Source organism: Martes martes (assembly GCF_963455335.1).
Source record: "Martes martes genome assembly, chromosome: 13".
Taxonomy (NCBI): domain Eukaryota; kingdom Metazoa; phylum Chordata; class Mammalia; order Carnivora; family Mustelidae; genus Martes; species Martes martes.
The window spans coordinates 78,002,020-78,028,682 of record NC_137901.1 but is presented as its reverse complement, the minus strand read 5'-3'; the positions used below and the strand labels follow the sequence as shown (position 1 = coordinate 78,028,682).

General features: G+C 47.4%; 1 protein-coding gene across 1 annotated transcript in view; it reads left to right on the top strand.

Annotated features, from left to right (window-relative positions):
- The window catches only part of CCDC60 (coiled-coil domain containing 60), a gene marked incomplete at both ends in the record, with an annotated part of 154,817 nt that overhangs the window by 108,590 nt on the left and 19,564 nt on the right, over window positions 1-26,663 (top strand). Inside the window, 4 exon segments of the mRNA XM_080822231.1 lie at window positions 4,044-4,148; window positions 11,793-11,900; window positions 21,614-21,704; window positions 26,199-26,433. Coding sequence (XP_080678357.1) covers window positions 4,044-4,148; window positions 11,793-11,900; window positions 21,614-21,704; window positions 26,199-26,433 — 539 coding nt within the window.

Genomic DNA, 26,663 nt, shown 5'->3' with positions numbered 1-26,663 from the left:
GGTACCAAACTCCCAGGTTTGTTATGAGGATCCAACAAAACAGTGCTTAGCGCAGAGCCTGGCATACCAGACAAGAAGCCCTCAGTAACTATTAGCTATTATTATGCAATAAGGTGAATTTGATCTCTCTGGGCCTCAATTACCTAAAATCCTCAGATTTATGGCTGAAAATCTTCATTTCTAGGCAGGCCCGAAAGCATCTCTCATCTAAGAGCCGCGTGCTACAAACATAATTCCAGTCACAGAAGTATCAGAAAGACAAGTGTTCATTTATAATACTTTTTTAACAAGGTATTTGATCTTGCACATTATAAAAGCAAGAAGGATTACTCCACTCTCCCACCCACACCACCCCCCCCTCCGACCCCCACCCTGCGGATCTAAGACCATAGGATAAGTCCTTTCAGACAGAAGTTTTAAGTCTGACAAAGTAGGCAAAGGGAAAAAGAAAATCAAGCATGTCCCGGAAGATTTCTGCCTGCTAGCAGTCTTTCCCACCGTGCTCAATGACCTCGTTTTTCAGTTGCAGATTTAGCTGTAAAGGTGGGAAAAAAAACAAGGGTGGAATTTTTCTTGTTATCCTGGTTGAAGGAGGACAGAAAACCAGAGCTTAAGGACTGGAACAGTTGGGTTAATGTCTATGCAGTCTAAACCACCGGGGGACACAGTTGCCCCACGGGGGCAAGCCCATGTATTTGCTTCTGGTTCCTCAGCTCTAGGGCTGAATAAAGAGCGCGTGGAAATGGATATCAGGGGACCTAGATTCTGGTCCTGTTTTTCAGTTAACTCTGTGACCCCAGGATCGTCCTCAAATTCTCGGGAGGAAGGTAAATTCCTAATGTGTGTCCCCACGCCACCTCCTCTGTCCCACCTCAGCCTCATTCCCCGCACCAAACCAGAGTGATCTTCTCAAGACACAAGTTGCTTTCAGCTTAAACCTGAAATGGGGTTTTGGGCTGCCATTCCTAAAAGGATAAAGACCAAAGTCTGAGCAGGGACCACAAGAGTCTGGATGGGCTAGTCCCCTCTTTCTCCGCCTGCGCCAGCCACACACATTTCACCTACTTCTGCACTCATGATACGCCCCCCCCCCCCGACTGGAAGCCTTTCCCCCATCCCATGCACTTACTTAATTCCCATTCAACCTTCAGATTTTAGCTCACTGTTTGTTCCAGTTTCTGCTGATGGGAACAACTACTCCAAAATTTAAGAACTCAAGGAAACAAACCTTTATTTCACTCACAACTCTGCAGCTTGAGCTGGGCGAATGGGGAAGTACTGTCTCCAGCACCACTAGCTGGGGCAGCTCAAAGGGTCCATTTCCAACACGGTGCGTCCACACGGGTGGCCACTCGGAGCTGGCTGTCAGCTTGTGAGCTCGGCTAGGGCTGAGACCCAGCAGCCGTAGTGCTTCTCCCTAGGAGCTTCAAGCTGCCAGCTTCCTCACGGCATGCCCATGGCTGGGCGCTAACAGTGAGCATCCCGAGAAATGAGAAGGAGAAGCTGCCAGTTCGTGGAGCCTAGGCCCAAAAATGGGCATCACACCAATTGCTTTTGACGGACACGTTCTAATAGCTCAGCCACTCACAAAACCAAGGTTCCAGGGGAAGGGTACATATGGCCATCTCTCCCTTGGAAGAGAGTGAAAGAACATGGGGTTTGTGGTTCTAAACTGCCACGACCTCCTCCAAGAAGTATTCCCTGGTTCCTTTTCAGCCAAACTCCCTATTTTGTGCTATCAGAGAACCATACACTCTTCCGCTCAGCCTCATCACCACTGCTTGTTTCGTTATAACTGTTTCTGCCCCTAGACTCTAAGCTTCGGAGGGGAGAGGCTGGGTCTGTCTCATTCATTGCTGTGTCCACGGCCTCCAGCCATCCAGAGATGTTCAATAAATCTAGGTGGAAATGAATGAAGCAGGGAACCCATCAGTGATTCAGTCAATGAAGGTACTTAGACTGAGGCTCAGAAAGTAAAAGGCCCAAAGGGAATTCACACGTAGCAGGAAACAAGAAGCCAGAAGTGCATGAGTCTCCGGCTTCCCTCCAAGAAGCCCACACCACATGTAAAGCAGGCAGTGACCTTGATCGTGGGCCCCACCTGACTCTAGCCAGCCAGAACACAGGCCCAGAGGAGCAATGGTTTTCAAGTTTCCAGAACAAAAACGTCTCCATTTTTATGTGAAATCTCACAGTTTTAAAATACAATTGATCCCATTACACACACAGTAGGCTTCTTAAAATGTGTCCATGGGCTAGATTTGGTCATGGGCAAAAATATATATATATATGACTAAGGCCTGCTAGAAAGGGGGGGGGGAAAGAAAGAAACTATTTTCTATAACTGAAAGGACTTGCTCCATGACGGTGGAGAAAAAACAATTTTTAATATGGCATTAAATGTAACTATTCTATTTCATTTTCTAACAGTCTTTTTTGGGCAAATGACCAGTGGTTTCGAAGATGAACCACCTGTCTGAGCTCTGTCTCCCTTCTCCAAGCAAGTCCCCTCCTTCCCTTTCCCAGACGGCGTCTGGCTTGACAGGAAGCTTCCATATTCTCCAAATTCTCTACGGGACAGAGCATGGGGTTCTGGTTTCCCACAGCAGCCTGCCTGGTGGCCGTGGGGGCACGACTGGTTATGGCTGAACTTTGGGGGCACGCTTGTATCTGCTTCTGAAGTTTGAGATCCCCACATCTCCTGGCTGGTTTGACCAACCAGTGAGTCAGCAATCTGTAGAGCTGGATGAAGCCTCTTTAGGGAAAGGACCAGAAACAGGAACCACAAACTCCAGGCAGTTCCTTGCCTATGTCTCGTACCTTCATTGCTACTTTTCACTGTCTCCATGGCCAGGACCCCATGGCCAAGCTGAAGCCACCTTCCTCTCTCAGGCTGGAATTATTACAATGCCCCTAACAGGTCCCCTTGCCTCTGTCCTTGCTCTCCACCTCCACCATAGACCATTTTCAAAACAGCGGTGAGAAGGATCCTTTCTGAATGCAAGTCAGACGTGTCTTCTCTCAGCTCAAAATCCTTTACTCTCATTTAGAGAAAAGGCCCAAGTACCCGCAGTGATCTGCAAGGCCCTGTTCTCTCTCTCTCCTCCTCCCGCTCACCTCCCTATTGTCTCTGAAACACAGCCCCACCTCAGGACATTTGCACCTGCTGTTCACTCTATCCAGAATGCACTGCCCCAAGACATCTGAATGCCTCACTCCTTTATGCACTGCAGAATTTTTAACAAATGTCATCTTCTCAGTGACACCTCCCTTCATCACCCTATTTAAAATTGCAACTGCCACCCTTCCCAGCCCTTCTGAATTCTCTGTTTTTTTTAATTCCCCAGAGCATGTCCCACTATTTAGTACAGCAGGGTTAGCAAACGCCAGCCCATGGGCCACATCCAGCCCTTCGACTGGTTTTATAAATAAAGTTTTACTGAAACACTGACATTTACATATTGTTTCCATAGGCCGATGGCTGCTTTCATTCTACTAAGTAGTTTCGACCTGGACCGCATGTCCGACAAAGTCATAAATACTTACCTGGCCTTTTCAGAAAACATACCCCACCCCTAATCTTTATTGGCATACCACAGCATTTCCCCACTTATCTTAATTCTCTTTGCTCCTCTGCTAGGATATATGCTCCAGGAGAGCAGGGTTTTAATATGATCTGTTCCCTGGCTGCATCTAGAAGCCTCATCCCTTGAGCTAGAATTATTGCCCAGCACATAGTAGGTGCCCAATCATGCCTGCCAAATAAACCCTGGCAAGAGAAGAAGGTATTTGAAACGGCCGCTCCTCGGGGCGCCTGGGTGGCTCGGTTGGGGAAGCGTCTGCCTTTGGCTCAGGTCATGATCCCAGGGTTCTGGGATCGAGACCCGCAGCATCAGGCTCCCTGCTCAGCGGGACGCCTGTTTCTCCCTCTCCCTCTGCTTCTCCCCTGCCTCGTGTGCTCTCTCTCAGATAAATAAATAAAATAAAAACTGCTGCTCTTTGCTCACTCTCTTTTTCTCTTTCTGCTTCTCCCCCAACACCAGCACATACGATGACGAGAAGGTTAAGAAGACGGGCGCTGGATTCATTCACCCCTTCATCCCCGTGCATAGCTGTATCATCCTGCCCTCGCTGCCCGAGGCTCACGTGTAAGTAGTCCCTCCTCTGGCTCGTCTGCCTCGCTAGCTTATCAACGGAAGCCAAGGTGAAATGACTCAAGGAGCTAACGAGGCACTGGGAAACTGTTGAGCTGTTCCCGTGTCCTCCTGAAAGGGACATGGAGCTTGGAGCTGGCAATGCCATTTGGTGTACAAAAATAACAGAAAAGCAGACACGGTGCTTTAGAGCTAAGTGGCAAATCAGCTGGGACTGAGTCATTCCGTTCCTTCCCAGGCCAGACGCTCTGCTGTCAAATAGTTTGCAAAGCCTGATAAATCCGTCTGCAGTCCTCCCTGAGTGTGTGCAACAATGTGTCAGCCTGGGCTCAGGGGACATGTTTTCCCCAAAACTCAAGGAGCTCTATTTCCTAGAGAAGCACCTGCTGTCTCCCGACCCGAGGCATGAACTCATCATTGCACGGTGTAACAGCGGCTAATCAACCCTCTACAAAGAACACTTTGGCTTTCTAAAAACCTGGGCATCTTGTTCCCCTTGGGTTTATTCCAAAGAATTCCAAACCCAGTGTTTTCTTTTGTGCTCGTTACCCCTGTTCAATTGGAAGATTTCAGGTGCAAAGACAGAAGCTTTTGACTTTAGGGCAGGGTTTCTCAACCTCGACACTACTCCCATGTAGGGAGGGATAAATTTTTTGTCGGGAAGGACTGTCCCGTGTACTGTAAGGTATTTGGAACCATCCCTGGCCTTGACCTACTAGAAGCCAGTGGCTCCCCACCTGTGAGTTGTAACAACCAAAAATGTCTCTGGATGTTGACAAATGGCCTACCGGGGTGCGGGGGGCAAAATCATGCCCACCCTCTCCCCCCGTATCTCCCCCCTCCCCCGGCCATGTTAAGACACATGGCTTTAGGGCAATGAAAATGGTAAAATGGATTGTAGACTTCTCTGCTCATCTGTCAAATATTTATTAGGTCCCTAAGGGGTGCACAGTAATACTGGCATTACTGACTTCTCTGTAGGCATATCTCATTCGGTTCTCCCAGCAGCCCTGTTATATAGGTGTATTATTACCCTCCTTGCAGATGAGAAAGCAGCAATCAGAGAGGTGTGCTCCTCTGCCCAAGGTCACAGAGCTCAGCGTGGTGTTGTGCTAGGGTTTTCAGCCAAGTCTGTCTGACTTCACAGCCCAAACGCTCGTCACCAGGCACTACACAGAAAGTATGAGCCTCTGAGGTGCTCGTGATATGTTTGGAGAGCCAAGTCTCATGTACTTGAAGAGTAGAACAATGCATTGTCCTCAGTATCCCTCCCTAATATTCCAGCTTTTGATTAAGTCCACTCCCCACTTTCCTGCTCCTCCTCTTCCACTGACCTTATGACTGGATTCTTGATAGCAATCTCTCGATCTCTCGATCGAGAAGTCCAACTCATTTGTTAAGGGACTTTCCAACTGGCAACTTGAACTTGATGATCTTGAAACACCTCCTTGCAAAAAGAGGTTTTGCAGTTTCTCATCATGTCCCTTGGAAACACTTGCCCTTCTGCCTGTGGACAACCCTTCTGAAAGCAAACGGTGTAGATCAGTGGTTCTTTTTTTTTTTTTTAAGATTTTATTTATTTATTTGACAGACAGAGATCACAGGTAGCAGAGAGGCAGGCAGAGAGAGAGGAAGGGAAGCAGGCTCCCTGCTGAGCAGAGAGCCCAATGTGGGGCTCGATCCCAGGACCCTGGGATCATGACCTGAGCCGAAAGCAGAGGCTTTAACCTACTGAGCCACCCAGGTGCCCCAGATCAGTGGTTCTTAAGCTTTCACTTGCTGTGGATCCTCCAAGGACCGAAGTGGGGATGATGCCTGGAAAATGCAGATTCCTGGGCCCCACTCTTGGTTCATTTGGTTTGAATAAGCTGAGGCTTAAATCAACCTTGGAAATAACTGGAGAGTTTCTAACTCATCCTCCTTCAAGACCAGATAAGGAAACCGAAGCCCAGAGCGGGGTAGAATCTGCCCCAATTTTTACAACAGGAATTCTGACCTCCTCACTCCTAAATCAGATCTTTATAACCAGGTTTGTTAGATAGGCCAGGATGATGACGATGATGATGGTGATGAACAGTGGTGGTTGTTGGTGTCTATCGCCCCCTAGACTTGGGGTCAGCAGACTTTCTCCTAAAGGTACAGACAGTAAATACCTTAGACTTTGCAGACCAGATGGTCTCTCTTGCAATTACTTAACTTCGCCATTGCAGTGTGAAAGTTGCAATGAATGGATGTGGCTGTGTTCCAATAAAGTTTTATTTGCAAACAGATAGTAGCCCCCACTGGCTAGAGTTTGTAAAGCTGCTCTTTCTTCTCTTTGGCTGTTAAAAGGCTCTGGCTGCCTTCGGTGAGTGTATCAGTCATTTGTTGCTGTATTACCGAATACCTCAAAACGGAGTTGCTTAAAATAATAACCATTTCCTGTTGCTCTCAAGTCTACAGGTCAACTGGGTGGTTCTGTCGGTCGGGGTTGGCTTGGCTAATCCTGGCTGGGTTTGTGCATGTCTGTGTGCCCAGATGATGGGTATGCATGAGGCCGGCCACCTAGGTTGGCATCACTCACAGGTCTGCCACCACCTTCCATTCAGGAGCCAGCAAACTCACTGGTTGCTAGGGTGACAAGAGTGACTGGGCCACATGTTTCTCATCATGCAGCAGCCTAGCCCGGGCAGTCAGGATGGGTTCCAAGAACAGGAGCCTGAGCACCAAAGTCTCTTGAGGCTTAGGCTCGGAATGGACACAGTGCTTCTTCCACCACATTCTACTGGCCAAAGCATCAAGCCAGCCCAGATACAAGGAATGGGGCAAAGATTCCAGCTCTTGATGAGGAAGACGCAAAGTCACATTGTACAGTGTACAGATACAGGGAGGGACATTTCTGTATTCTGCCTACCAAAAGGCATCAGGGCAGAGCATGCCTGATCAGTTCTCAAATCCTCAGTTGTCACATCAGCTGACACGGATCAGAGTCCGGCCAATCCCTTCGCTCCAAGGTAACTGATTCCCAAACTGGCTGAATATTCTGGATTGACTGTATAGGGATCAATTCAATCATGTCAAAGGAGCCTTGATCTTTATCTATAAAAACGTGGGCGGGATGGTCTCTAGAAATGAGAAAGAGCTCCTTCTTTCCTCTCTGAGAGGCCGGGCTGCCCCGCACAGCCTTCCCATAGGCGAGGGAACCACAGGAGTCGCGCCGGCACCCTGTCCGGGGCTGTCCTCAGCAGCTGGCATGGGGTGCGTGAAATGGCTTGGTAGGCATTTTCCCATTTCTCTTTGTAGAAGCACAAAACGCTGTCTTCTCAGGGATGTCTCCGCCCACTCGCATTCCGGCTGGTAAAGCAGTTTCAATAGAATGGGCTATTCAGCTGTGCTCCCCTGGAGTTCTGACCCGGAGGACTTCAGAAGCAGGCTTCGTGCAACCCCCCCTTCGGTGTTTTCATCTATTATGCCCCGCGCTTCAGAAAATAAATGCCTTCTCTTTTAATTCGGGAAAATAAAAAACACCGTGCTATGACCTGACATACAGTCATTATGAGACAGTACTGATTTCTATCGCGTGGGTCTCCAGGGACTTTCTTACTTCCCCCCTCCCCTTTTTTTTCCTCCAGCTTATTTTACTGCACATGAGATGAACAATTGCCAGGTTTGAGGCACTTTCTTTTTTTTTCATTAAAACTTCATTTTTTTTTTTTTAGAACAGCCTTAGGTTCAGAGCAAAAGTATGTTGGAGATACAAAGACTCTCCTTATAACCCCTGCCCTGTCCGTGCTCAGACTCCCCCGTTAAGCAATATCCCCCACCGGAGGGGTGCGGGTGTTACCACCAAAGCATCTACACTGACAAGGTCATCAGCCGAAGTCCACAGTTTACGTTGGGACTCACTCAGGGGTTGTGCACTCTGTTGGTTTGGGCAGGTGTGTAATAGCATGTAACCACCATCAGAATGCCATACAGAGTGTGCTCACAGCCCTAAAAACTCCCTCTGCCCTACCTGTTCATCCTCCTTCCCCACACGACCCTTAGCAACCACTGATCTTCCCACCGTTTCCGTAGTTTTGTCCTTTCAAGAATGTCGTACAGTTGGAATCACACACGATGTAGCCTTTTCAGGTTGGCTTCTCTCGCTTAGCCATAGGCATTTCCCCTCCATGTCTTTTTCTAGCTTGAGAGCTCATTTCTTGTCAGTCCTGAATATTCTATTGTCTGGGTGTATGTACCACTGATTATTTATCCCTCCAACTACGGAAGGACATCTTGGCTCTTTCCAAGTTTCGGCAGTTCTGAATAAAGCTGTTATATATAAATACCTTGCGCAGGTTTTCGTGAGGCACTTCTTGTAAGTGGAGAGTAACGTCCAAACCCATTGGACAAGACCCTATTCTAGTGAAAAGGGAGGGCTCTCCCTGGTGACAAGAGACAACATCAATATCATAGATAAAGCACAGATTCAGAACCCAGACTGCCTGGGCTAAGATTCAAGCCCTGCTGTTTGCTGGCTGTTTTGAATCTGGACAGGTTACACGGCCTCAGTTTCCTTATCTGCAAAATGGGGATACCCATAATACTTTCCTCACAGGGATGACCTTAGTCAACATATGTAGAGCACTTAGCACGGAGTCTGCTGGCACAGTGTAAATGCTCTGTGGGACGTGTTTGCTATTGCTATGTTGTTGTTGTTACTACTTTTCATTATCTCAGTGGTTCTGCAAGTGAGAATTTTGCCCAAGTTATCAGCTCTAGAAAATGTCAGATTTGAACCAGTTCACTGCCACCACCTTCCATTCAGGAGCCAGCAATATACTGAGCCTACTCTGTGCCCAGCAGTAATCTGCAGTGGACAAGACTCTGCAGCTTGCAGGGCTAGAGAGACAAGTAAACAGATAGTTACAGTAGAGCAGCAACTGGGAATGTAGGGACAAAGAGATATGCTATAAAGATGGGATGGGCTTTTGGACACTGGAAGAGAGGCTAACCCAGACCTGGAGAAATCAAGGAAGGCTTCCTGGTGGAGGGGACATCTGAGCTGAGAGGCAGAGAAGGAAGAGGAAGAGAAATATATATCAGAGCAGAGAACAGTCCCAACCACCTCTTCTCACCCTCAATCTAACAATTCCTGCCATTTTATAGGTGAGGAAAGTGAGGCTTGCGAAGTGAAGTAATTTTGCCACGAGCACATAGCTAGTAGGTGGCAAAGCTAGGATTTTAACTCAGGAGGTGCTAAGTGAGAGTGCGGTGAGCCTGAGCAACTGAGCAGAACTTCCCTAGGCTGCAGATGACAGAAGAGGGGCCGTGCGGAGACTCAAGGCACGTGAGATGGATTGGAGTCTCATAGGGGACCGTGTGTTAGTTTCCCAGGGCTGCCCTAGTAGGCTGCCCTAACAAAATGCTTCAATGGTAGAAATTCATTTTCTCATCGTTCTAGAGGCTGGAAGTCCAGGGGTTGTCAGCAGGGTTGGCTTCTTCTGAGGCTTCCTTCTCCCTGTGTCCTCAAATGGTCTTTCCTTCCAGCATGTGCATCACAGGTGTCTCTCTATGTGTCCTAATTTCCTCTTCTCGTAGTTAGGGCCCCATTTTAATATAGTCACCACATCAAAGTCTCCATCCCCAAATATGGGCTCATTCTGAGGTCTCGGGGTGGGGGAGGTTAGGACTTCAACATACAAATTTTGAGGGGGACACAGTTTAGCCCAAAACAGATGGTGTAGAGAGTTTAAAGATTTTAAGCAAGGGGAGGGGAAGAGTCGGGTTTATGCCTGTGCTTGTCACCTGCAGAAATGAATCTGATGCTCACATGCCCACATCCTCACACCCACCATGACCAAGCAGACCTCACCTCACCAGTTAACACCATTTGCTTATCCCTTCCTCCCAGCCTCCACCCCACACAACCCAAAGCCCAGGCTGGCAGGGGCTCTCTATGGTGAACAGAAGAGGGGACATGTCCCAGGGACTTTTGCAATGTCCTGGGTTATGGTGAGGGTAACATGGGGTGCCAGGCACATGGCAGAGCTAGCTGCTGCTCTGGGCGAAACGCTGGACATGGCCCAGTGCTCAGAGCTGCTGAAATGCACCTGTAAGGACCCAGGTGGTGCTAAGGGGGAAGACAGACCAGAATTGGAAGGGCGAGAGGCTTGCAGAACCTTTAAATTAGAAATGAGGGAATAGTAGGTGTTTGTAAACAATGTATGGAAAGAAAGGAGGGAGGAAGGGCTCCAGAGCAGAAGAAAGAGAGCTGACGACCCTGGTTTTCCTAAGACCCCCAAGGGATACCTCTCAGGGGATTCACCGGGACAGCCCTGGGTCAGCTCCATACTCGGCCCCCACCTTCTGGGTTGGGGCCTTCCTGGAAGCAGAGAGGGTGGGTCCCTTCCTGCCCCTCTGCCCATCAGGCCCAGGAACCCTGGGGATTATTGATCAAGATCAACTTCAGAGAAGAGCAATTACACAGGTTCATAATGGAGGCATCTCACCCATTAGTGTAAGAGGAGAGATCATGCAGGGAGGAGGTGACCTTGTTTCCAGGAAAAGTGCAGGCAGCAGGTTAACCCTCTCCTGAGCCCATGCCCCAGGTGACCACTGCATCAGCTTCGTCAGCACCATGGACAGAGCCGGGACGGATGAAAGCACAGACTCTGAGGTGAAACAGACGACTTCAGATCCCCACCAGCCCTAGCAATATGACCTTGAGCAATTTCCCTTACCTAAGCCCCTCGCCTGCAAAGAGGGCATAGTAACAGTACCTTACTATGGGGTTGTTGGGAGCACTGAATGAGATATTCAGATCCCGCCTCTGTCACCCACAAGCTGTGTGACCTACTACAAAGTGACGGTATCTCTCCGAGCCTTAGTTTCCTCTTCTTTAAAATGTGGACAACGATTCACACCCATGCAAGTTGTTGGGAGAATTAAATAAAGTGTGTAAGGTGCCCTACTCAATGCCTGGTTCCCTGTAATACATGATGCCACCCCAAATCAGAAAATACAGGTGAGATATGTTTTTATACAGTGTTTCGGCTATTTTTCAAATAATACGTTCATTGTGGTTTTCTTCAACATCCAGCTACATTTTCAGGCAAAGGACCTATAAATTTAAAACAATGGGTCCATCTGTTGATCGGGGGGAGGAGGAAGATTATAATAAATCCAGTTTCCTTGCGTGTCCAGCCCTCTTTGACACTCTTAGTGTATTTATTGTACTTTTATCAGATGAACAGGCAGATACCTATAGGATATAAACGTCCCTCAACCTACTCACTTTGCCTGAATCAAGACCTCTAGCTGGGGGACCCCTCCATTGTTTCTCCTGTCCCACATAGAAATCCCCCCACCCCATAACTGGCACACAGTCGTCTCCCATCAAATCATGGTTCTGCCACCTGCCAAGTCAGCAAACTGCCACACATTCCTTTACTCCCCTGAGCCTCACATGCCTCATCTATAACATGGGCCCACGAATGCCTCATGGACACATTGCAAAGGCTCGATGAGACGAGGAACAGGAAATACCATGCCTGGAACATGGCAACAGCTCTCTAACTGGAAAGCCAGCACAACTGTCTCTGTGCCTATTATTGTGAAGGACATAGTTCCAACAGGATCCCTCTGTGCTCCCTCCTCCCACCTCTGTCTTTGCAGGGAGCCCCTCTTCCGCCAGCTCTGTGCCCTCCACTGGCTTCTGGAGGCCCTGACTATCGACCACACCCACCATACCATGAAGCCCGTGATCACCTGCTGGAATCCAAAGTAGGTCTCAGCCCTTCAACCCGCCATCACTAGCAGTGGACTATGTAATGGGGAGGGCTTCCTATCTGTTCCCCTCCTTTTGCTGTTTTTGGAGGGTGGGTTGCTTTAGGAGTTCCCTGATGTGCTCTGTGGGATCCAGACAGGGGTGAGCGCAGAGCCAGGGCATACAGGTCATATAGGCTCATGAGAGCCAATGGTGTGCATCTCCTCTCTGGGGAGGGTTCATGCAAAAGCCCTGAGGCCACTGTTGCAGGAACTGCATTGCCCCCACATGGGCAGGCGGACAATGAACAGGCAGGCATATAAGGCCTCTGTTCTTTATGGAGAGTCATGTTGACTCCAAGAATAGTGCTAAATGGTAAGGGACCCTAACCTGAGGAATCAGATTTGCTCTGTGAAAATCCAATGCTGAGTGATGAAAAATATTTCCCCTTCCCCCATAAGTGGGAACCCCTTCAACTCCCACCCCAATAAACTGACAATGGCCTCTTTCTCACCACCCTGCCCACCCTCCAGCTGAATTCAATCTTCCTTCTCTTCCCAAATCTTAATTAATTCCATCTTCCTAAGGGTGTTTTCCACCCACCTCCCAAACCCTTACCCTACCCCCTGCTCTAATTCACCCCTTGCACCAGAGCCCAGATAAACTAACATCAAATGCAACCGGAACTATAAATCATGCATCTATTGATAGACTAGTAACTCCAACTGATTCAATGTTTGGGGCTGAGATGAACTGAAAACTGTAGTTTCTCTTGGTGCTCTGGTTTATAACCTTTATTATTTTTTTAAAAGAACCAGAAATTTTTTTTTTAATGGAAACCCCAATAATGTAAAACAAAATTTTTAAAATGTAACTTCTATACAAAGCAGGAAGTTGGGAGGCCTGGGGGACCTGGGGCCCCTCCAACTCTCTCCCATCCCCAACAAGACACCCCAGTTATTTCCAAAATATCTATGTGGCTCAAAGAATTTGTTTGAAAATGACATGCTTAAGACATTTCCCATACATTACTTATTCTTCTTAGAAAAATCCCCCTTTAAAGGCCTGAGGTATGACCTTCCTCCTTCTAGACCTAATGCCTTCCCCTTATGAATCTATGTAAGTATACCCCTCTTTTTTTCTTAACAGAATTGGCATCATACCCTGAATATTGTTCTGAATATTGAACATTTTTCTACTTTTCCCCTTTTAAAATATCTTATGGAGGCACCTGGGTAGTTCAGTCAGTTAAGCATCTGACTCTTGAATTTGGCTCAGGTCATGATCTCAGGGTTATGAGACTGAGCCCCACATAGGGCTCCACACACAATGGGGAGTCTGCTTAAGATTCTCTCTTTCCCTCTGCCCCTCCTCCCACTCACTTGCCCTCTTGCTCTCTCTCTCTCTCTCTCTCTAAAATAAATAAATGAATCTTTAAAAATAAGATAAAATATCTCATGGACATCTTTCCATGATGGTATGTACAAAGTTCCTACATTCTTTTGACAGTTTCCACCATCCTTTAACAGAATGCCATCCCTCATAAAGAAATAGTTATCCACGGTCTATGGCAGGGGTGGACCATAATTTAGATAACCATTTCTCTACTGGGGGACACTAAGGTTGTTCCCAAGTGTTGGTCATTGCAAATAGTACTGCATGGAACACCCTCGTACATATATTTGTGCCCAGTTGAAAATCTCCCTGTTGGCCAGATTCTGAGAAATGGGATTTCTGGGTCAAGGCAACATCTAATTTTTTTTTTCACAGTTGATGGCTTAGATTCTAAGAAAAGCATCCCTCAGCCAGCAGACTTCTAATAGCATTTCATCTCCCCAAGCTACTAGCAGCAACACTTTGGCCTCCCAACATTTGGGCATCCATTCTCCCAAACTGAGGCAAGAATATAATGTAGGACTTGGATTGAGGAGATTAAAAAAAAGAAGCATCTTTATTTCTTTTGCTAGGTTTTAGAAATGTCCCCAGCATGTGACCAGAAACTGTCACCTGCGGTTAAAAAAAAAAAAAAAAAGACACGGTGGTCACACTGGGAGTCATGGAGGTTCTCCCTGTGACTTGCCAGACCAGAATTCCATCAGGGATCCACGGAGATCCATCAGAGCAGAACAGGAACCAGAACCTCAGCCTGACAGAAAAATGCATCCAGAAAGATTCCCATGGGAAGTCAGAGTATTTGCTGGGGCTTGCTTTTTCCTAGTGAACCATTTGCTCCTGATGGTGGTTTTAGTTTGATGGTATGTTAGTACATGTTTAATAAATGTTTAATAAACAGAACAGTTCTCCAAGAAGGAAACCCCACGATGCATAACAATGTCAATTTCCACGGTGGGCATCATCCAGCCATGGCTGACTTCAGGCTTACCAACGTGACCCTGGGGCTGGGGACAGGGGCCCATGTTCAGTTCTTGTGAGCCAGCAGAAGCCACCTCTAGCACACCATTTTGGGGGATTGATTTATTTTTTATTTTTTGAAAGAATTTATGTATTTATTTATTTGTCAGAGAGAGAGAGAAAGAGAGAGAGAGAGAACAAGCAGGCAGAGCTGCAGGCAGAGGCAGAGAGAGAAGCAGGCTCCCCGCTGACCAAGGAGCCGGACACGGGACACCATCCCAGGACCCTGGGATCATGACCTGAGCTGAAGGCAGCGGCTTAACCGACTTAGCCACCCAGGCATCCCTGATTTTTTTTTAAAAATAGGTAAATCTGAGGGTGGGGGCTGGGCAGGGGCTTAGGTTTCCCAGAAAGTGCCAGAAAATGTCTTTTTAGTTAGCAAGAAAGGAGAAGGCTGTCTTGTGTTTAATGCCTAATTCCTGTTTATGTTGTTTCATCCTGATAACATAAACTCAAATGTCTCTAAATCTTCAAATGCATTTTTTAAAGCCCAGAGGAACTGAGAGGGAGTAAAAGCAAGGGCTTGAGCATAGATGGACCTGGATGAGTCCAGGCTCTGCCGCTTGGTAGCTATGTGACCTTGGTCACTGAACATCTCTGGACCTCTATTTCTTTGTCCATCATACGGGCTCGTGCCTCAGAAGAGTTATTGTGAGCATCAAGAAGATAAAGAACACAGAGCGTTTAGCCCAGTGACTGGGAGCACTGTGAGGGCTCACTGAATGATAGCTATTCAAGATTAAAATCCCCATTTCCAAGAACAGTTGGCTCTTTGATTATCAAAGCCATCGAGACTTCAGGCAAGGAAGGAAAGAATCTTCTGAGCAGAGTTTTAGCAACAGATGAGATCCCCGTTCACAGGGAGAATGAACAAACATACAGACAGAAAGGAAGCTAAGCAAGGTCAACCAAAATCTGGTTGCAAAGACAAACAATCCAGGGAATGACACCAACAGAGAAATACCAAACTTCCAGTCCCCTGACTGTGCTGTTCTGAGTTTCCTCCCTCAAGCAGCCAGCATCTCCTGCTATCCAAGCATCTGAAACACAAACCCTGAGCCCCGACACCCACCATGTACTTTCCAAAAGGAAACATCCATCATCAGGGACCTGTAGATCCCAGAGGTTTCTCTTCTATGAGGCATGATGATGGCTGCAGATCCAACCCCGCCCCCTTATGGATTTTATAGCAAGGAAGTGGGGTGGTTCAATATCTCAACATGGGCTTTCTACAGGCAGCAAAATTTTTACTAACTGGCGGCTAGCACGCCGCAAGCAGAGGATGACCTTTGTTAATTATAGGAAGATCCCATATTTGGCTAGAACTGGTGGATGCTTGGGTGAATGGACAGATGACAGATTAGGATGTCATTATGAGTTTCATCTGAGGCTGTGCCTTATCGGTGGGGGTTGGGGGGGCTTCCCAAGTTCATCATGTGGCAATTCAAACACATTATCATTTCCCAGCATCCTCATTAATCCCATGGCTAGCAGGGAGAGTTTATTTCAATTGACAAGATGATCGGGTCCACAAGAGAGCAGAAACTGGGCTTTCAATACCAAGTGTGCTAATTACCTTTCTCTGAGAGACAGAAAGCCTCTGTTTCAGCAAAGTAAGACTTATTTTATATATAAAGTTACCCAAGTCTTTATCTAAACCTTTGGGACCACCTGAATTTCAGAATTGCTTTTTTTTTTTCTTTTTTGGCATTTTAGAAAGGCAATATGGGGCATACACTGTAGAAAACATCACACCCCCAGAAAGAACTGGAGCAGCAGACTATCATCCAACACAGTATTTCCGCAGGGGAAAAAAATGAATATATACACTAAGTGCATAATAAAGATAAATAAAGGTCATTGGAAGCCTCCCATCAGTTCAGGTCATGTTTTGCTGTCAAATCAGAGAAGCAAACGAGATGAGGTGTAAGCGAGCACCTCTCCTCCCCAGTTCCACTCAACCCCAGCCCCTGCTGCCATCTTCCCTAGTTCCCATGGCAAAGAGCCTGGTAGGACCCCTGGCCAGGCAGGAGAGTAAAGAGCCCCCTGATTCGCCTTCTGGTCAAGGCACAGCATACAGCATGAAGTGAAGGTGTGAGGGGCTGTCCCCTGGGTAGCAAAATCATCTATGTCCTACTCCTAGGGCTGTCCTAGAGAGACATCATCGCAGCCACTCTTAACTAGGGAGTCCAGGTGGGTATGATCTTGACTTTTATTAAGGGAGTCCAGACACTCAAGGGCCAGGGTACCCAGGCACAAGGAACCTGCTGTTCCTTCCTTTAGAAAAACGTGGATGGCTAAAAGGCAGCCACACTCTGACGTTCCAAATAGGACACAGGCAACTAAATCTAACAATTGTGTCCTGATGGAAACAGTTGGCTCTGAGTGCTCCCCACATCAAGCGCTGCTCTGAGTACATTCCTCCAGTTGGCCTCATTCCGACAGAAGAGGAACCCGAGGCACAGAAAACTTAACTAACATGCTCAAAATCGCATGGCTCGTAAAAGCTAAGGACTGGAATTCAGGTAAGCCCAGCTACAGAGCACGTGTGCTTAATCACTAAGAGGCAGTTTCCTCTGTGCCTAGCGAAAGCCCGGAAGTCTTCCAATAAATTTAGGGCACAATGTGGTGTCCAAAAACGAAAAGAGTAACTCATCACAAAGTAGGATTTGCCAGGCGACCCCCAGGATACAAAAGGGACTGCCCCTTGCCAAGATAATATGATATGTGCATATACAATTTTCTTTTAAACAACAAAAAAGGCCACTCCATACTTATGGCTTTGGTATTCAAGTTAATATATGGGAACCAAGTCTCCATATCAAAACCTCTTTCGATGACTGCGGAGTTAATCACCATATTTAACCAATTCCTGCAAGAACTTCTAATTTGCCAGACTGTCAATCTCATGGCGGTGGGTGGAGGGAAATGCAGCATCATTCCCAGCAACACGCAAAATAGCAATTATTATATTGAAGTTGGTTTTTCTTTCATCTGTCCCATGCACCCCTCCCACCCCAGAAACGCTCATTTCCCTCAAACCTGTTTTCAGGCACTACTGGGGATAGAGCAGAGAAGGGAGCAGACATCCCTATTCTCTGGAGCATCTGTTCTAGGGGACGTGGGGAGAGCAGCAGATAATAAACATGCAGTAATCAAGGTGCTTTGAGGTAGCATCAAGTGTCATGAAGAAATTGATGAGGTGATAGGACAGTGGCAGGTGGGGGGTGACTTTTAAATTGGGTCGTCTGGGAAAGACTCACTCAGGAGGTGACATTTGAGTGAAATCTCTGATTCCACCTGCTCTCCTCTCTGCACTGACTTAATTGCATCGTGCCTCCACTGTTTTACTCAAGAGGACATCTCTGCGGGAGTAGGGGACTGTGGCAGGATGATCGGAGCACCTGTCACAAGGGAGGCGACCCACTTGGGAGGTCCCAGGAGTTCTGGTCTCTGTCCCCTCCCTGGTGCACCATCGGCAGCTGGCTCTGTCCTTCCAACTCGGTCGTGGACACACGAATGCCTTCTAAACCAGCCAACAGACTTTCCGCTCTGAGAAGCAGGTGTTTTACCCCAAATGACGGTTCGCAAAGAGAGAGAGGGAATTATTGGAGAAAACGACTCTGATTGCTACTGCGGGGAGACATTCCAAGTGACTTGCCGGGAACAAAATGTGCTTGGCGGGTACAGTTAAATGAGATGCGACGGTGCTCCACGCTTTCATCCCTTGATTTCTAGCAACTAGGATCCCCTCCCCCGAAAGCTTCAGCAGGGGGGAAATTATGGTCTGAAAATCATAGCCACTTCTCCCCCACGGATCTGTCCTATTGCCTTGTTCTCCACCATCAGCCCCTCCCCCAAGCCATGCTAAGCTGTCTGTCGGAAAAGCACGTGGTTCGCAGTTTAACTGTGTTCAGTTCTCTATATGAGACACGCCCACAAACCCTGAACAAGCCCCGCCCCATCCTCACACCAAGCCTCTGACGTAGCTAATATTATTCTCTCCATTTTACAGATCAGAGCACCGAGGCTTCGAGAGGCTAGGTAGCTTACACACACACACACCTCAGAAGCAGCAGGGCAAGCACAGGACTCGAACACCCAGTCCACCTGATTCTCAAACCTGCTGTTAACCACCAACATAGGCTACTTCTCCCGGTTCTCTGGTTCAGAGAGACTTGCCTAAGGTCACACAAACAGTGCGTCAGGGACACCAATTAGGTAAACTAAGTTAAGCTGCCGTAATGAACAACCTGAAAATCTCAGCGGCTTAGTGCAACCCAAGTTCATTTCCTGCTCACCCCACCCATCATCGACACGGGGCTGTGCTCATTTCGGTCACTCGAGGACCCAGGCTGATGGGAGTTCTCGTCTCAACACAAGCTTCCACCATCAACAATGCAGAGAAAGGAACCTGCCTTGAGGGCTAGCCCTTAAAGCACCCACTCTCCATGCCATATGTCACTTTCACTCATGCATTTTTAAATAAAGCAAGTCACAGGGCTGCCCCTGATGCTGAGGAGCCCCAAAGACCAGGGACTACTTGGTAAACAGCACTAATGACTATCCCACCAAGCCCTGGTGAGGAGCATCCCCTTGCCATGTCCATCTTGGACAAAGTGTGCACTCGGCCTCCTGTGGACAAAGAAACTCAGGTGGTTTCTTTCTTTTCCTGCCCCTACCTGAGATTCCTTTTTGGTTTATTTGCTCCTGAGAATGAAACATCAGAGAGACCGATTCTGTCTAACCAGGCCCTTTCTTTATCAGTGGCTTTGCATGAGCAAGGGTGTGGGGCGATTTTAAGATCTCGGGGAGACTTGCTGTATTTTTAGCTCATTTACCTGCTGTCTCAAGTCGCAATGGATTTCGGGTCATCTAGGACGCGTTAACAGAAAACCTCCATCTTCCCGATTGGGCTTGAATATTTAAGATTTTGAAAGCTTGGCTGGGACCCGATTTAATTTTAAAAGGGGAAGGGGGTTGCTTTTGAACTTCAAGAAGGAGGCTGGAGGCACAGCAGGAGCTGCATGAGCAAAGGGAAGAAGCCGAAAAGCCCTGTGGTCTTGAAAGAAATGCTCCAAAGCTGAACCGCGAAAGCTTCCAGTCGGTGAGCCTTAAATCAGACTTCAAAAGCGCCACTAGTTTAAATATTGTTTATAGGACTGGTGTATTGCTAGTCCTTCCTCTGGCTGGATTTTAAATATTCCCTAATTTGATTACTCGGGGGAGAAGCAGGCAGAACCAACGTTAAATGAGCTTCACTGTTAATTATTCAGAGGGCTTTTTATTGTGTAATCAAACATAAAGTCTTACAAAAAGCCTGGAGGCACATTCTCACCCCGCCCTCCCCAGCCCGACTTCCACCATCGCCTGTGTGCGATGCTTGCGTTGTGGCTGTGGGCTGCCCGATGCTCGGCGAAGTCCTGCCATCCACGAGAGCATGACCCCCTCCATGTCTGGGTTGGCAAAAGCCTCTGACTTTGCTACCTAGAGCCCCGTGCCACGAGAAGCCAGTCTGAGGCAGGTTTTAGCTCCCTTATCTTTTACCTCCGATATCTGAGCATCTCCCCAGCACTCAGCAGCCCTGTCAACGCATCCCTTCATGAGTCTGGTCTGGCCATCTCATTCCCTCAAGTCCCTGCTCTGTGCTAAGTGACAGCCAGCTAAATGATCTGAAGGATCCCAGCCATCCAAAATCCTTTCGCAAGAGAAAAAGGAGATAAAGAAAGGGACAGATGGAGGGATGGATCTATCTATCAGTAGGTAGGTATATGGACTTGAGAGCGTACACGCTGAGTCTCCCCACTTCCTTATCAATTGCCCTATAGCCCCAAGTTCAAAATCCAAAAGGCTCTGAACACTCAATTTTTCCATGACCCATTTGACAGTAAAACTTGACAAGAACCAAACTAGATTTGGTGGCAAAATTTGACCTGAAGCTGTTTACATTCTTTATCCCACCTAGTGTAAATATTTATATATATATATATATATCAGTGTGTTTGGTTCCAGGATGCTGTCCCTGACCCCACTGGAAGGATTATGTTAACATAGGGTATACGTATGTATGCCCCTTCCCAAAATACCAACAGGGCAACACATCAGGTCCCTTGGGTTTTAGATGAGGGATTACAGGCTTGTCACCAACAAAACCTGCCGGAGATTCAGTCTCGTACCGAGAAATTTCCCAACCCATGAGGGGAAGATCCAGGATTTAGGGTATCTGAAGTTTAATTAATTGGGGGAGGGCAGTGTTTTAAGAAAAAGAATATAAAATTACAACAGAAAATGATTCACAGACCTGTACCCCTGAAGCAAATAATACATTATAAGCTAATAAAAATAATAATAAAATACATGAAAATAAATTTAAGAAAAAAAGAAATTAGGTACATGGCCCCAGAGGAACCCATTCAAGTGAGGGTCATTAGTTTCACTGTAAATCTGTATCTGGGTGAGTGACTTGAGCCCTGCCCCCACCCCACCCAGTGTGTTTTCTCATCTGTAAAATGGGATGGCAACAACGCAATGTTTTATTGAGATGATTCAGTGAGAATGCACAAAAGCATCTTGAACGTAGCATCATACAGAGTTCTGCTCAGTACACTCCAAACCAGTGATTTTCACCATGGAACCCACCCCACAGGCTGTCCCCAGTCCCCCCGCCCCCAGTAACCCACCCTCTGTATTACTTGGGAGTGTCCCTCATGGGGGGATTGTTAAGCCCAAAAGCTGAATGGGCTTTTCAGCTCACTCCCAGGAATAACTGCCCTGGAGTAGACCTGCCCTGGGGTCTAAGAGAGGACCCAAGTCCTTGGGGCGCCTGGGTGGCTCAGTGGGTTAAAACCTCTGCCTTCAGCTCAGGTCACAACCTCGGGGTCCTGGGATCGAGCCCTGCATTGGGCTCTCAGCTCAGCTGGGAGCCGGCTTCCTCCTCTCTCTCTCTGCCTACCTCTCTGCCTACTTGTGATCTCGGTCTGTCAAATAAATAAATAAAATCTTTAAAAAAAGAGAGAGAGAGAGAGAGGACCCAAGTCCAAAAGGCAGACAGACGCAGATCACATACACACACATTCTGCCTCTCTCACCCCACCGTGTAAGCAGTGATCCCTCCTAACCTCAATTTCCACAGACAAGACCCAGCTATGGCAATGTGCCCCTCTCCCTTCTTCATCCACACAGGGGGTGGGGGGAAAAGAAAAAAGCCCATCACAGAGAACAGCCGCCGTCCATCCTCCATTTATTGCATTTCCTAAAAGAACTTGTAGTAAACCAAGGCTCTGGGAACGGAAAACTCATTAAGCTGTTTCTCACTCAGGGACCCAGGTGGAAGCAAGAGCACAATAAAAAAAATCAATAAGGACAAGTCCATGGGACAGAGGTGGGAGCACTTCGTCACGGCGCCTAAGGTAACTGCCAGCACGCGACGCGACAGCCCGGCTCCCGCGGCCCCCACTGGGGTGGGAGGCGTTTCTGCCCGTCTTTTCTCTGAGGGGAATTTTTTTCTCATTGGCTCTCTGAGCGGGGAGAAGTCAGAACCGCATGCTGCTGGGGCGGTTTTTGTAAATTTTAATTAAAATGGTTATCTGGGGATTATAGGAGAAATGACATTTGGCTGGACGCCACTTGGTGGGGAAGAGGAGGGGTGGCTGAGGCGTTGGTCCATAAGACATCACCAGACGGAAGTGGGCTCACCTCACCCCCACGTTTTTAAATCAATAACAGTCATTTCTCTGTCTCGAGCTCGCTCTCTCTTTAACTTGGCCAGAAAACAAGAAACGGGCGATTCAACAGATAGGGTTTTCTACACACTAGAAAGCGCAGTCACCGCTCAGAGAACATTGAGAGGTCTATTCTTTTCACTAGAAGCTCTTCCTAACCCTAAACTCATCTACCCAACAAACAAGCACCATGAAATCATAATGACAAGAGATCGAGTGTAGGTAGGCAAATGCAGTTGAAAAAGCAGTTTGCTGCCCCTGTGCCTTTACCTACAACATGAGTATAATGCTCATCCCCGCCTACTTCATAACGTCACTAAGGAACCTCAGGAAACAACATGCAAACTCACTCTGAACATGTTAAAATGCTGAGCATTACTGCTTATAATTTTTAGAAACCACCTTTTAACATAATTGTAATATGCCGGGTTCTATGCTAAAGAAGTGCTTTGGGGTCTATTAGCCAGCTCTGCCTTCTTACTAACCCCAGGAGGCACTATTTTAATCGCCAGTTGGGAGAGGAGGGAGTTGGGGCTCAGAGAGGTTAAGTGATTTGCATGAGGTCACACAGCTGAGTCATGGCAGAGCCAAGAGTGAATCCTGGGCCTGTTCATTGAACACTGTTTATTAAACACTGAGCTCATCAAATGCATGTTTTCCATGGTGTCACTACTACAATTGCTCTCATAAGGAGTGTCATTATTTTCTTGCTCCTTCATCAGGGTGTGCCTAGATCTGAGAAGGAAAAGCCTTTGTTTTTGTCACAGAAAGTTGCTATTGAGACACTGTGTGCCTCTGTCTCCAGAGAGGCACAGAAAAAGCAGCAGGAGCCACAACCTTAAAAAAAAAATAAAAAAGTCCTCCAGGAATATTCCTAACAAAAATTGAGAGAGGGGACATGGCAAATCAGCACACTGGAACTCTCACAAAATTGAATTCCCCAGGAAGCTTCTAGGTCAAACTCGGGGCTAAAAGGTGGTCCACTCTGATGATGGGGGAGCACTCGGTTAAGAGTCAGGAGACCTAGCTTAGCCACGGTGACCCAGTCCACTGGGTGGCTTCGGATAAGTCCTTTTCTCTCTTCCGACTTCAGTTTCTGCACCTACAAAATGAGGACTTTAGAAAGCAAAGCTCCAATCAACTCCACACAGCAACTAATAATTCTTCTGTACATTTAGAGCTTGTCAGGGCCAAGACAGCATTCGCAAGAGCCGGGCAAATGGAGTAAATGAAAAAAATCAGGCTGGGTCTAATGCAATAGGGAGGGGCGAGGTCTGTGGCAAATGGCCTATACAGCTAAAGGGAAGAACTTCTGTCCAGCTCTAGCCACTTTGCCACATGAGAATGGGAGTCCAGGGCTTACTGTTTTCAAGAGAGACCAATCACCTAGGTGGTTATATAAAAATCTCCCCAATTTGTAAAATTCTGGGCAGTTAATCACATCTCCCCACGGGCCACCAGTTGGAAATTGTTCCTTCTAAAAAATGTAAGGAATCTCTCAGGGAAATCTTTTCCTTTGTTGCCCCAAAGCAGTCCCTACTCAGGTAGAACACAGCAGCTAGTTAACACTGCTTCTAAGTGAAATATAAAAAAATAGAGAGGCAGCATATGGGGATTTAAGTCAATTCAGACTGAGTCAGTTCAATAAAGGGCAAGCGAGATGCTGAAACTGCCTGTCACATCATCCCCCGGCATTTTATTTTTCTGCCACTCTCAATTAATCAAAAGTGTCAGCCCTTCACTTTGGATTTCCTGGCTGAGGTTTTTAATTGAATTTTAATTAATGGCGACTTTAGGAGCACACAATGAAATCCTAGCCCAAGGAAGATCCACACGGAGCTCTGGATATGGAAAGCTCCTCTGAGACCATCCCAACCCATCCTCTTTGTTTGCTAGACCAGGAAACTGAGGCAAGATGGTAACTTGCTTAAGGTTCCCCTGGCTCTGAGTTCAGTGCTCATTGCAAGACTCCAGGCTTCCCCTGGGACAATGTGCTGAGCCTTCAAAACGACGTGGAGCTAGAGTCTGGTTTCCAGAGTCGGGGATTCATATGGGGCCAGAGGAGACCAGATGAGGAGACTTCCACATACACATATTACCCCCAGCTGCGGAGTCAGGACAAAGGGGACGCTGTACCAAGCTCCTGATCCATCAAAGGAGAGAACGTGCCAACTTTGGACATTTGCTTTTTCTTTGTCACAGTCATTCGGTAGCGCACGTGCCCCCTTGGAGATCCGGGTAAACCTGCCTTGTCCTTCCCCTGTCCCACCAGGAAAGCCCTCCCCTCTCCCAGGGCACCAAGGTTTGACCCGCCATCACGGCCCCACAAGGTAGCCAATCAAAACGCTACTTCTGGGGGCACCTGGGTGGCTCAGTCGGGTAAGTGTCTGACCTCGGTTCAGATCATGATCTCAGGGTCCTGGGATTGAGCCCCACGTTGAGCTCAGTGGGGAGTTTGCTTGTCTTTCTCTCTCTGTCCCTCCCCCTGCTTGTGCTTGCTCATTCGCTCTCTCACAAATAAAAAATAATAATAAAAATATTTTAAAAACAAACAAAAAAATACTCTACCTCTGACCCCATGCAGTAGACTCCATGATACGAATCCTGCTGGAGACAACTATCTCCACCCCATTAGATATTTATGAGAGGTGGGTGTGGCCTTTGGTGCTGTCTCTTCTCCCTCTCTGCTTTCTGAAGGTATCAAAACACTGTGATCGAAAAGGTGACCTCAGTTGGCCCCGCAAGAGCTTTTAAATGTTCTCAAACAGAACTATTCCTGCTGATTGAGGGTAAACCACAGCCCAGGGTTCTAGTGAGCTCTGACTGGCGAGCCGCTGAGGGCCTTTTCTGCCCCACCATAAGCTTGGCATTTTAAAAGTCATAAAATATCATCAGCATGGGACCAAGGACAATTTCAATGCCCCCAAAAAGGGTATTGCTGAAAGAATTTTTAAGCAAGGCATAATAATTAGCATTGGTGTTAGCCTGACCTGAACTGGAATCCTGGCTCTGCCCCTCGCTAGCTGTGTGACCTTGGGAAAATAAGAAACCCTCTAGAAGACTTGGCTCATGAGTTAAATGAGTTAAATGAAGACATGACCCGGCACGGTACATTCTGAAGTGATATCAGTCATGCAAGAGGGTGGTGTGAACACACACACACACACACACACGCACACGCACACACCATCCTCTCTGATTCCTTTCCTCCCCAAAGTCCGCATTCTCCTTACAAGACTTTCTCTATCTACCCCTTATTACCTTCTAGGACTTATCATCTAGGCCCTTCCATCCACCACAACCATGGCTCCTCTTCCTGCCCGGAAAAGAACACTACCCGATCAGACACATCCACTTCCCTAAAGGTCAGGTCTAGAATTTTCTCCATCTTGTACTCTTCAGAAGACCCCAGTAAACACAAATCTTACTTCTTTGAGGGCCTGGTGTCGTCTTGGTGAACAAGAAGTTGAACTTGGTGGTCAAACCACCAAGAGGTAGCTAAAGAAATGAGACCCATCCTCCTACAGTTTTAAAAAATCAACTCCAATGATTATTACAAAAGTCCAAAACAGGGGCGCCTGGGTGGCTCAGTGGGTTAAAGCCTCTGCCTTCGGCTCAGGTCATGATCTTGTGGTCCTGGGATCGAGCCCCACATCGGGCTCTCTGCTCAGCCAGGAGCCTGCTTCCCTTCCTCTCTCTCTGCCTGCCTCTCTGCCTACTTGTGATCTCTGTCTATCAAATAAATAAATAAATAATCTTAAAAAAAAAAGTCCAAAATTCCTCTGGTCCCTCGTAACACAACTGGAATATGTGTTTGATCCCCTGAGGTGACTACTTGGTCAACCGTGGTGTTCTCTGAATAGAATTAGTCCCATCATGTTTGCTTCAGATAAGATAAGATAAGATAACATTTTATATTATCTTGATTTGTGACAGAAGGTCACCCCAGACCCAAGACATGTGTCCCAGTGTTTGGAAAGAACCAAAAGAAATTCACATTCAGAGCCACGTTTTCACTTTTTTTTCTTTCTTAGTTTCCTTCCTTCTCGCCTCTCTTTTTTTTTCCATCTCCCTTCCTCCCTCTTTCCCTTCTAGTCACCCTCCTTCCTCCTCCTCTCCTTCCTTCCATCATCCTGCTCTCCCTCCCTTCTTCCTGAGATCTCTCTTCCCTCTTTCCTTCAGACCAAGAAATTCAAAATTCCTGTACTCCGCGTCACCAGCCGCAAACCAAGCCGGCGAGGCTCCACACTCAGTCTGTCTCGGACCAGTGGGGGATCATCCCCCCAGAGCAGCATGGTCTCCATGAACCCCGGCTCAGATGAGCCCCCGAGTGTGATCACCCAGGCGACAGGCAGCAAGGACATTGAGGACAATGAATCATCTTCAACCAAGCCTGATGAAGAACCCCTCCATGTCAGTAAGTCCTACCCGAGAGCTGACCAATCCACATTGACTCTTTGCCTCGAAGCCAGACATCAAGAACCCCTCCTGCTCCAACTTCAACCCCCCCACATTCAGTTAGTTAAAGGAGACACAGGGGTCCCCTAGCCCTGTTCAATTTCCTTGGTCCCTTTTGATTCCCCCCAGTGAGTATCGGAAATATACTCTCTAACTTGGATTACTCTGAGCAATTTCTCTGTGAGAGAC